At 36.9% G+C, this 12,633-nt stretch overlaps 1 protein-coding gene across 1 annotated transcript; it reads left to right on the top strand.

Annotated features, from left to right (window-relative positions):
* The first annotated feature begins 1,862 nt into the window (after window positions 1–1,862).
* LOC141427008 (sodium channel protein Nach-like) lies at window positions 1,863–10,659 on the top strand. The gene is made up of 10 exons (XM_074086231.1): window positions 1,863–2,724; window positions 3,084–3,281; window positions 3,438–3,704; window positions 4,161–4,275; window positions 4,980–5,104; window positions 6,248–6,399; window positions 7,192–7,245; window positions 8,159–8,253; window positions 8,989–9,094; window positions 9,616–10,659. Exons 1-10 carry the CDS (start codon window positions 2,519–2,521, stop codon window positions 9,732–9,734), a joined length of 1,437 nt encoding a protein of 478 aa, XP_073942332.1. The 5' UTR covers window positions 1,863–2,518; the 3' UTR covers window positions 9,735–10,659.
* Window positions 10,660–12,633: the final 1,974 nt, after the last annotated feature.

Raw genomic sequence — 12,633 nt, 5'->3', positions numbered from 1 at the left:
TGCGACAAAAGATGTAAGAGCGAGTTCTCGCCGACAGTGTGAACAGCCAGCGATCAACTATTAATATATATGTCTCTTTTACTCACACAGGATCTTATATCTTGTGTTCGTTTCTTGAGCGAGAAAATAGTCGATAGCCAATCGTTTCCTCGCTGGCGGTGAGACAAGTGCCTAATACTCGTTGGTTGCTACATCGGCGGAGATAACTATTACGTTACGCGGAAATTATACGAGTACATATGTGTACTCACCGTTAGACGCTGACTGTATATTGGTATTCAATGTACCTACAGCAAGACGTCTGCGTAGTTCTATTACCAGTATTTTTCTGTACCGGAAAATTCTTTTACGGAACCCTCACTTTTTCTCCGAAGTAAGAGCGAAGTTTTAATGAAATTTATTTCGTTCGCTTCATTTGTTTCGCAAGATATGACACTCGGAAATTATGACGCACCGGAGGTGAGCCGTGTTTACCTTGCTTCCTGCTTTGGGGCATTTTTATCCTTTTGTGTGCATTTTTAATGATATTTTACTTGTTTTTTTTTTTTTTATGTAGCCTGTATTATGTCCCACTGCTGGGCAAAGGCCTCCCCTTTTCTCCGCCACTCTTCCTGTCCTGGGCATGCATCTGCCAATCGAGCTGAAAAGCGCTCAGGTCGTCCCGCCATTCTCCTCTGGGTCTGCCTCTGCTCCTATACCCATCCTCGATCCCATTCGGTTACGTCCGTGCCCATCGGTCCGTGCATGCGGCAGACATGTCCGGCCCAGTCCCACTTCAGCTTTAGCTTTTGGCTTTTTTTTTTATTTACTTGTAAAAAAGTTTTTTTTTGTATTAATCAAAGATACTTTTTAAGTAGCAGTTATTATGTTACAAATTCTGACAGTCGAATTTCACGCAATTGTTTATGTAAACTTCACTTGGGACTGAAAAAGTTGTTTTAACTTGTTGAATCACATTAAAATATTAAAATTAAAAAAAAAAACAACAGCGCAGGTGCTTACTACACGTACGTACTAACTAGGACCTTAAATTTCAAGTGCATATGCCAAGTTCTATTTACAAAAATAGGTAAGTACCTACCTACTCTAAAACATTACTCATTTATTTCCATACAACGCTGATCTGAGGACGCGTCAAGATCCTTTCAGACACCATTAATCATCACTTAACCCGTGAACGTGTTCCAACTACGAATTTATTAAACGGAAACTGTGTTGGTCTACCGTCAGAGTGATGATGCGAGGTGATTTTTCTAAACCATATTTCCAAAAAAAACTTCATCATCCAACTCCGCCCTTCCTCCTCAACCTCAAAGTTCAAATTCAAAAACTTCAGCGATCACCATAATTTTGTTTTTGTCGTATTTTTTTAAGCAAAACTGATTTTGATGGCCTGTGTCATAATGCCTATTAATTTTGTTTGTAGAACATCTTTCATGAAATACGTTGCTGTGCGTCGATTTATCACTTTTTTTTAATGGTTATTTATTTGTTTATGTTGTAGCGAAGTATTTTGAGTGTTAATACAGTGTCAATGTCAAATTTTGAAAGTAACGCTTTATTTTCGATCTTTTGAACCGATAATAAAGCAGCTTGAATGGTTATCGGGATAAAATGACCTATTTGTTATTCCAGACATTGAGCTATGTATCTAAATCTGTCGAGTCGTTTTAACGTGAAGGAGTTACAAACAAAAATCCTATAAGAATTTCTTAAAATTACAACGTGATTTTTAATGGTATTGCTACGTATTTATTGCGTTAAAAGCAACTGCGCTGCTGCTAGATGTTTTTTGGTGATGATAACCATAAAGGCTCAAAATTTCTAAATGAATCTACCTAGTACCTATTTATTAGTTTCTTAAACATGATGCTGATCGTAATAAACTGGTTTATAAATTACCATATTATTCACTGAACAACACGCAAAGTTATTACGTGACCATCACGACAAAAGTGATAAAATCAACACAAGTGAAAACTCATTAATATTAACCGGTTAATTGTCGAAATCATTGGATGATATCATCAAATCATTAAATCGCTGGATAATGAAAGCTCGTCACGAATTGTCACGGCTTTTGTACATTTGACACGTCAATTTAAGCCCTTGCTGGGGCTAGAAAGAATTACTTTGTTTGTGGTGGTGGTAAGTGGACCGTGTATTTATTTTGTTTGAGCAAACTTTTATATGCTTTTATTCATACTTAAAAAAATAAACCCGGGTACCTAATGTCTTAAATCAAGTTAAGCTTGACAAGTTTCGGGCTAATTAAACTTTTTCTGCAGAACAAAACTTTCTACAGAAGTTAGAGACTTTTCAGAACTTTTGGAGGACTATTTTCTCCAATAGGTTGAGATTGAGCAGGTACAAAATAACAAGTCTATTATTTTAGACTATTCTCCAACATAATATATCAATATAAATCAAATCGGAGCTGGACAATTCGGTACTTTTCCTTGTAAGTCAAGGGACTAAACCGATCTTATTTTGAACACTATCTTCAAAAAAATCAAGAATGTTCTTCGAACGCACCTACCAAGCGCACATAATTCAAGAAGAGTTAGAACGCTCAGCGAACACGCACCACAATCAGTCGAAAGAAACTGGTATAGTGCGGTTACTTAGGAACAAAGCGATAGCGTACCTGGTGGTCTTTTTGGAGACTTCTTCTATACATGGCTTGAATCACTTGGTTGCTACTGGAAGACATGTGTTTGAAATGTAAGTAGTATTCCATATAATGTAACATTTCAGTTCTTTGTACTCATTGATTCCATCGTTTTACAGCTTTTTGTTTGGATTTGGTCCATCATCATCATTGGCCTGTATCAGCTGCTTGCCATAGGTTTTCTCAATACAATCTGTTTTACCACGTTTTTGGCTTGTTAGAATTTTGGCAGCAACCTTATGCTAATCAATATTCCATACATAGAGGGCATTCAACACTTGACTTGGCTTTCAAATCTCTACTATTTTTGACAGTTTTGATATTGTGCGTATACATTTGCTTCAAGATAATGCTTGATTCAATTTTAGTTTTAAATTTTTAACAAGTCCATCTTCATTACATTCTTCCCCAGTCTCCTTTGGCTAACCATGGTCATCCTCTCCGTCTTCGGCTCGGTCTATCTCTCTCAGACCACATGGTTTCGGTATCAGTCCTCACCGACCGTCGTCTCCATGGACCGGGATATGTTCGCGTGGAACACCACCTTCCCTTGCGTCACCATCTGCCCTCATACTAGGTTCGATGAGAAGAAACTCGACGTATTTGTCAAGTGAGTTGGATTTGGGTTTAGATTAACAACATACTTATATTATAAAATATCAGCGTTTGCACCTACTGCTCTGATTATTCAGAAGCTTTGAAAATTTCAGTATTTACTAAGAACAGTAGAACAGTAAAGTCTACTTATTTATTAAAAACTTTTTAGGACATCAACAGTCGAAAACAAAACTGCTTTGGAAAGTTTCATAAGAAAACTGGCAAATTTCACGTACAGGAATTTTGAAGACTTACCAGATTCTGATCTCATTGATCCAAATGAATACCTCAAGATTCTCGTCAGTTTGGCCGCGCCGTTCGGTCCCACTTTAACTATAGGTGCATCTGGGATAAACCTGAAGATTCAACCGACAATCACTGAAATGGGACTGTGCTATGCTGTTAATTCTAAAGTTGCTGAATATAATTCACCTGCGTAAGTTAGAGAAAAGACGAGATTGAGGAGTATTAAGACCGCAGACATGTTATTTTAGCCAAGATTCCTTTACATTCTATTAAAGGCATCATAACTAGGAGATCAGAAGTTGGTCTGAATAGGGTTTATCCATACCGAGTTTCTATATGTACAAATATAAACAATACTATGACTGGCAATGACCGGACTCAAGGATTGGTGGTAGAGATTTGTAATTTGTCAGAAAATATAGGATTTTTAAAACTTTAACACAGAAGGAAAGAAGCCTAAAATAGCTTAACTGCAATGAAAGTTAAAATTAAAATGATTAAAACAGACTAAAGTCATAATAGACGTTGCTTTGTTAGTTATGATTCAAAATAAAGTTTAATATGATAACTATTTATCATCTTTAATTTAGCGCTAGAAGATATTATATTTCTCAAGCTAAATAATATCATAATAATATTATTACAGGTATAGAGACGCTAACAGGTGGGATGATATAAAATTGCAAAACGACACCTTCTTTGTGCATCCCTTGGACGGTGAAGTATTTGCACAGGTTATCAATTTGTCAACTGCTTATGATGTAAGTTAATAATCTTAAATTACATAAAAAAACTTCATTGAACAAAAACTTAGATCTTGTAATTAATATAGAGTAAATACCGGGTGTGGCTTGTAATACGAGCAAAAAATTAAAACATAGATCGTCTTTGTCAATCTGAACAACATTTCAGCGACTTTTAAAAATAATGGAGTCTTTAAATTTTCCTTTTTTCATACAAATTAAATACTGCTATCAATGTACGCCATCCTAGAACACAACCGACGTCGCCTGTCATGATACAAACCTCAAGCATTTTGCTTTACATTGCTTCTTCGAATAAACTTAAAGTTGTAATAAAAACAAAAAAACTAATTATTTTGAAAAGTCGCTGAACTAATGTTGTTCAGTTTGACGAGTATGATCTATGTTTTAATTATTTGCTCTTATTACTAGCCACACCCGATATATCAAAACTAGGTCATAAAAAAACAATTAAGTAATTAATGTCAATGGGACTAGTGGGATAGACAGTGATCCACGAATAAATGAAAACTCCAAAATGGGTTTGATGTGTGATTTGTGTGTGTTCTACAGTGTGGAGGTGGAGGAACACACCACGAATAAATATTCTTTTATTCGTAGGGAACACATGAATACGCATTTCTTGGATAAACGTAGCTATCACAAAGTCGCGGGTGAGCAAAGTAATTGTTTCATTTCTTTATGTAAAATTCTGTTTTTAGGTTTACATACACGGTCCTTTGGAAGTGCCTGACATATCGACGAAGTTTCAAGTCTCGGAGCAAGACTTCTACATGAAGATTTATGTGACTGCTCTCACTGTCTACACCTCGCCTGAAGCTGCCAAGTACGGAAATTTCAATAAGGCTGAGTTTCCACCAAAAATATGCGAGGAATGTGTGTTTCATGAACCAATAGAAACGCTTAAATAATCCTCACACAGCACATCTCTAGCGGAAACAGCTAAGCGGAGCGAGGCAATGTAAATGAAGCATTTCTGGTGGAAACAGAGCCTAATTCTACTATTAATGCGAAAGTTAGTGAGTATGAGCGTGGGTGTGTTGTGTTCCATCAAGAAAGACATAAGAAATGCAATTGTATAAGCGAGCAACATGAACCGATGCTGCTTTTTTTGAAATAACATCATTCGAAAACGCCACTCGAAAGTTGTGAAAAATTGCGCCGAGTTTAATATTCAAGAGCAAGCCTGCGTTTTAATAAAAACGCTTAATTTATCTATCCTTGCTCCGCTTAGCTGTTCCCACTAGAGCTGTGGGGAGCGAGGATAAAGTCAAAGTCAAAGTCAAAATATCTTTATTCAATTTAGGCTATAACAAGCACTTATGAATGTCAAAAAAAATCTACCACCGGTTCGGAAAAACCTCTGTTGAGAAGAATCCGGCAAGAAACTGAACGAGGTATATTTTTTTAAACAGATTTACAATATTATTAAATGATATCTATCGGCCGCCGACATATACATCACAAGTATTTAACACAACTTTATTTTTAACACAGTAGGTTCGCTATTTGAAGGGATCGCTAATGCGGATCGGAATTATTTCCAAATATCCCTGTCCATGATATAATCATTAACTTTATAATACTCCTTAGATATTAATGTCTTCTTGACAATAGATCTGAATTTTGTATCCGTTTCGTTTGGAATTTTATTATAAAAACCAAGTAAAAACGTATGCAATTTCCCAGAAACGACTTTTTGGTTCTAGCCAGTCTGTAAGATGGAACATTAAGCTTCCCTGTGTTTTTGGGATATCATTTCACAAATCGTTCCACAGGATATTTGGTCAGAAAGATACACTTGTGAAATCGCTTAACTCTTTTGCTGAACCTTGGTGAATGTTTCAATTAAATTTTTGGAAAAAATATAGATACATCGAAGCTATCGATGATTCCGTCAATGTCGAGGCTGAAAAAGACACTATCGGTGAATATTTGCACTAAGAGAAGATTCTTTACTATACTTCAGGTTGACAGTAGCACAACGTCGCTGCCGATTCCTGCATGAGAATGTTTTAAAGCACAACGCCGTCTATACTTACACGATGTGCCGAATGGAGTGCCGCATCCGACTATGTTTAAAGTACTGCGGTTGCATACCGTATTTTTACAGGCGAATCGGTATGATATGTAAAACTTACCTTTTATATAGAATACAGAAGAAACTTGGAAGTCGCGGTACAGTCTTCACGTAAATAAATTAATATCATGCGGCAATTGACACCAATTGACCTATGTAGTCCCAAAATTTGTACTGTGGGCAGACAGGTACTAAATATAGTCTAGTTACTACTGTAGTAGACTTCGAATTGCGTGTTGTGTGGTGGTAGTGATACCTAGTTGGGCTTGTGTGATTTGTGTGTTCTTACAGTGTGGCGGTGGAGGAACATAAACACACATTTGTTGAATACCTATACGTAGCTATCTTAAGGTTGCGGGTGAGCAAAGTAATTGTTTTTGTTCATTGTTATTGACCTCCGCAAAGTAACGCCTGATTCAATAAATTACTTTTTAGCAGGATTACTTTTTATGGCAGAAGCCGTGGTGGCCTAGTGGTTTGACCTATCGCCTCTCAAGCAGGTCAGTTCAAGTCAGGTCGTGGGTTCAAACCCCGGCTCGCACCTCTGAGCTTTTCGAAATTCATGTGCGGAGTTACATTTGAAATTTACCACGAGCTTTGCGGAGAAGGAAAACATCTTGAGGAAACCTGCACAAACCTCTGCGAAGAAATTCAATGGTGTGTGTGAAGTTCCCAATCCGCACTGGGCCCGCGTGGGAACTATGGCCCAAGCCCTCTTGTTCTGAGAGGAGGCCTGTGCCCAGCAGTGGGACGTATATAGGCTGGGATGATTTTACTTTTTATGGGTTCGCCGAAAACGACTGTAAAGTGATATTGCTATTATTTTCTTCCAGGTGATGAAACAATATGCGGCGTGAGTGGGATGCGATGTCTAGCGGAATATAAAGGTGATAGTTTTCAATATATTTTATTTTACTCTTAGGCGACATGTTTGTCGACAATTTAAATACTGCTCATAATTAAAGTTATTTTATTTATTTTGACGTAAAAATGTGTATATTGTTTCATTTAAATACATAAAAAGTATAATCAAACAAACACAATACATCATATCCTTGGCAATGTTTAGAATACTGTACGTTTAAACCACCTTCCTAAATTATCCTGCTTAACTGGCTACATCCAACATAGTTTAGTGAACAAGAGATTTTCATAAATTTCGATAATTTTTCTTTGTCTATTTAAGGGTTAAAAAAGACTATTGGGGTGTTAGAGGTTTTCAATGTACAGCGTGTATTTTTGATACTACCTCAAACTTTAAGGGCAGTTAGTGAAGGCCCTAATAATCACATTTTATTATGTTTTAGTAAAAAATGTAGACTTATTATTTTCCTTACAAAATTAATTAGCACGCAATGTGATACTACTTTGTTTTTATTCAAAACAAGGCACTTGTTGATGTTACAGCTGTCACAGAACGCTTCTCTCTCGTATCAAATTATTGTACGCATTACATTGCTGCTCGAAAATATTTCAAAAATTAATTACGCTCTGGTAGTTAATTCTAAATTTTTTTTTTTTTTGATATCGGTTCACAGCACTTAAGCCTTCGTCTGGTTACAGTTTGAGGTTAAAATACACGCTGTATACTCGTAAATTAACACCTTGTAGGTATGATTGTAAAATGAGACTGCGAATTAGACCACCCTTTAAAGTCCACGACCTTATTTAACAGCCCGTAGGACCCTAACAGAAACAAAATTAATTATACAGAATAGAATTGCGGTTTTCAGTATCCAAGTATTTTAGGTAGATAAATATTGCTTTTTACTTGTGAATAAATTGAAAAATTGTTTCCAGGTCAGCTCTATAAACTGGAAAGCGGAAAGAATAAGAAAATCAGCTGTGGCTGCTTCCCTATATGCGATGATGTGAACTACGTCATACAGTCATCTGTGAGTGCGCTAATAATTTGAAAACGTTTAAAATACCTAAATAGCAGTGATCTAAAAAAAAACGTTACCAGGTTTTATTTTCCTTGCATAGTATTTTTCCTAGTTTTACTAACTTTATTAATCTGTAACACGGATTATAAAAAAAAGCTTTTTCACTTCTCATGCTCGTAATGTTCGTGTTTATGCGGGATCTAAGTGATATAAAATGACTTTTTATGCTCTAGTGCATAAAATAAAATCTTCGTCTAAGACCAAGGTAATCAGTGTCAACAGCCACAAACAAAAAAAGGTTCTACTTACATTTTTTTAATAATTTATATTAAAATAAAAATCAATCAAAACATATCAATAAAACTTACTAAATATATAAAAATGCATGAAAAATTAAAGGTACATATAGAAAGCGAACATTGTTTCCACTGTTGCCATTTAATTTCCTCGCAATCCAAGTGAAAAGCAGAGTGTAAAACTCGAGCATTAAAACCATTTTCCCCTCGACGCGTTTATCTACCCTCGCCGTACCGGCTCGGGTGGCTATATAAACTTTTAAGCTCTGTTGTACAATCTACTATATTATTGTTTGTGGCTGTTGGCTCTTGATAGACTTGGTCTTAATATATACCTACAAAGTTTTACTAAGTAGTATTGTTCTAGAGCATAAAAAAACATTTTATGGAGCCAACATCTAGCATAAAAAGAAAGTTAAGTGAAAAGAAAAATCTATTTTTGTTCCAGGTTTTGCAACCATGGTTTTTGGGGACGAATCTTCAGTGGGGAATCGTCACTTACCCCAGAATGAGGTACAGAAGAGACATCATCTTCGGTTTTACTGACGTGCTGGGTTAGTAATCGATCTCCCCAGATCCGTTAGTTTCCGGTTCGCCGGATTCTTGTTTCGTCGGAATTTTTCAATTAAACAAAACTATGTTTAATACCGCGTAACCTATAAAATTTATTTTATTTAAGTTTTAGCTGCCAGCCAACTATTTAAAACCTGTAAAGCCTCATTCACATTAATCTGTTATGTTGTGTTGTGATACTCTATCTCCCTCTCTCTCTCTCTCTCTCTCTCTCTCTCTCTCTCTCCAAGTTTAGCTTTGATGCGAAGTCAGTCATTTCATCCTCACCACAAAAAACGAGCCTATCACTTTCAAAGGGCCGGCAACGCACCTGTGATACCCCTAGTGTTGACAGGTGTCTAGGGCGGCGGTGAAATGAGTGCTTCCCATCAGTGACCCGTATGCTCGTTTCGTCACAACAATTGTATGAGATAAATGTATAACGACACAACACGACAGATAGATGTGAATGCAGCTTAAGGTTGACATATGCATTGTGGCTGTTAATATTTTATTATTTCAGTGGCTGTCGGCAGCATGGCCGGCCTGTTCCTGGGATGCAGTGTGTTGAGTTTCATGGAGATTGTCTACTTCCTCACACTACGGCTCTTCTTCTATACACACGACGCTATTACTAAGTAGCTATAATACTCTAATATGATACTTGACTGTGACAGCGAGCGGCGTGAAAATCTAGCGGTGAACGTTAATTTCTGTGCATGTGACAGTTGTGCAGCCAATCAGCGCTTACGCTTTCCGGTCCCTCCCACCCCGCGCAACGCTTAACCCCCACGATAACCTTATTTTGTACTCCTGCTCGTTAACGGTCACCGCTAGATTCTATACATAATATGCCGCGGGCTATGACGACGTTAATAAAATTAAATACTTCTCGATGTATCCTAATGTGTTTCGTAGATAAATAAAAATATAAAAAAAAGGACAATAATTTTCAGGGTTGAGAAAAGAGAATGGATTATTAGGGTTCTGCACCCGCAGAGTGACAAATGGAAGCCTAATAATGTCGCTATACTGTCCGTCCGTCCGTCAGTCCTTCACAGGACTGTACCTCAAAAACACATATGTAATACAATGTATAATATAACGTGTACCTACCCATATTAGGTATTTGTTTTTCTGGCTCCTCCGCTACTACAATTCACAAAACACATTTGCAATACAAAGCAACTTTATTGCTCCAATTTTAATTTTAACAATACACGTTCGCAAATAAACAAAGCATTATCATAACAATAACCCTTCCACTGCGCACGGGGTCCAAACAGGCCTAATAGTTTCAGGTAAATTTAATTCCGGCCGTAATTGGCGACGACGTCGGGAGCATTAACACGCCGTAAGTCAACCCTAACCACCTTCGATAATTGAGATACGGGTAAGGCCAATTAAACAATACCTTGTAATGTTACCTTCTGCCTCTGGACGGTTTACGTGGGTCATTTTGGGCAATAGAAATGTCAGTGTTGGGCCCTTAATTTGGGTCAAAGAGTCGGGGTAATTGTTTAACATAGGATGAACCATGATAGGTAAAAAGATCGCTTATTAGCTATGGTGTAAAATGCTTTGGTGTCATTTTTGAGCGCTGACAAATTTTGTTTAATGATGTTTTGATTCTCAAGATGGGATTTGTTCAAATAGCCTCAAATTATTTCCTTCATTTGTGCAATTCTTTTTTTCCATTATATCGACAAAACCTCAGCGAGACTCCTCTATATCATCGAGAGTAGTTCTAGCGTACTTTATAAAGAACATATCAATTTTATGAAAAAAATATATGAATTTTATTCTTTCCATATGCCTAAATAATTTACAACTATACAAAACATATGACTCTTATCTAGGTTTTGCACAACAAAAATTAGAAAAAGTTAGTACTCAGGAATAGAAGGTTTTCTATTTGGTAATTTAAAGCTATTAAGAACCAGGAGTCTTGAATGTACGTACACCTTTGTGGTGGACAGAGTTGATTCGAATGCTGAAACAGTAAAAGAAAAAAATTTACGAAGCTGTAATTGTACAACAGTTTGTACAGTACATTTGAAATTTACCATGAACATTACGGTAAAGGAGGACATAGTGAAGAAATCTGCACACACCTGTGATGAAATTAATCGGTACGTTTAGTTCCCAATCCGCACTAGGGGTACGTGGGAACTACAGCCAAAGCCAAAGTCATTTTGAGTGGAGCTTAGGCCTGTACCTTGCAGTGAGGCCGAGCTATGAAGAGTACAAAAATGGTACTGTACGAATCGGTAGTTAAGGCACATCGCATCGAGGGGGTTTCCAGAGCGCAATTTACAATCAAGATAATTTCAGCCAACCTCAATATTCCAACCGCAATTTACCAACCTCTACTTATTCTAAGTGAACACTTAAGAATTAACGTGTCTAAGAAACTTGTGTAGTGTTGAAATAACAATAAAACGGGATGGCCTTAAACACATAACCGGGTTATCTGCAGTCGGCAAGCCAAAGCGCCGATATAAGGGTCTTAGAGGATTTGACGGAGTGCTAGAGAGAGCGAGGTTGCTACTGTAGGGAACTGTGAGCTGTGTTAACACGGAATGAGGTAAGATAGTGAAAACTATATGTGCTGTGACAGTTACGTTTATACCGTAACGTCATAATATAACGTTATAAAATAATTCTATTAAAAAGAAATATGTAAAAAAAAAACAAAAGTAAATGTAATGTGAATATAAATGTTTGTACGTGTTTGTATAGCTGGAGATCTAGAACAACACATACCTACATGGACCTTTTTTTATAAATGTTTTTTTCTCAAAATCTGAATGTAGTATCGAAATTTTAAGCACTACACGAAAATTGAGAGATATTTAGTGTACGCAACGTTAATGTAACCCAGGTTGTAATTTTTCGGAATTCCGACGGAAATTTAGTAAAATCCCGGAAATTCAATTCAACTGCCGGATCAAATGATATCTGATGAATATCTGATCTAATTAATGATTATTGATAATGAAGCATCGTTCTACTAATCTATCTATTTATCCATCTATCTAATACCTTTAAACGAGCAATTCTTGTATTGTTGGCTCTAACGATTTCAATGAAATTTGGTATGTTGGGGTTTTCGGAGATGAAAAATCGATCTAGCTTGGTCTTCTTATCTATGACAAAACGCTTGGTACCGAGTTTTATCCCGAGCGGAGCTCGTTCGCCCAGGTACTAATATTATCAAAGCAAAAGTTTGTAACTCTGTCTGATTTAGATGAAATTCGGCATGCGGTTTGATTCCCGGGAAAGGACATAACTCTAGTATAAAAATTTGCAGCAAAACTGACGGGTTCCTCCAGGAACAACCCGTAAGACGGTGGAGGGCATACAAAGATTATTGTCGGGAGTTAGTGCGCGAGGTAATTCCATTCTCTACCTCTAACGACGCGTGGGGGGCAGTCGATAAAGCCTACATTGTGGGGAAATGGGGTAATTTGTTTGTTACACATGCGTGTATATTTGTAATTAAAAAAGATAAGATGTTTTTAGGGTTCCGAACCTCCAA

This window comes from Choristoneura fumiferana, chromosome 4 (assembly GCF_025370935.1).
Source record: "Choristoneura fumiferana chromosome 4, NRCan_CFum_1, whole genome shotgun sequence".
Classification (NCBI taxonomy): Eukaryota; Metazoa; Arthropoda; class Insecta; order Lepidoptera; family Tortricidae; genus Choristoneura; species Choristoneura fumiferana.
This window is presented reverse-complemented; position numbering and strand designations above follow the sequence as displayed.

Excerpts from the sequence above, each read along its gene's own strand:
- LOC141427008 (XM_074086231.1), top strand. The coding sequence starts at position 2,519 with ATGTTCTTCGAACGCACCTACCAAGCGCACATAATTCAAGAAGAGTTA. Across the intron at positions 3,705-4,160 it reads GCTGAATATAATTCACCTGC|GTATAGAGACGCTAACAGGT; the intron begins GTAAGTTAGAGA and ends ATATTATTACAG. Across the intron at positions 5,105-6,247 it reads ACCTCGCCTGAAGCTGCCAA|GTTGACAGTAGCACAACGTC; the intron begins GTACGGAAATTT and ends ACTATACTTCAG.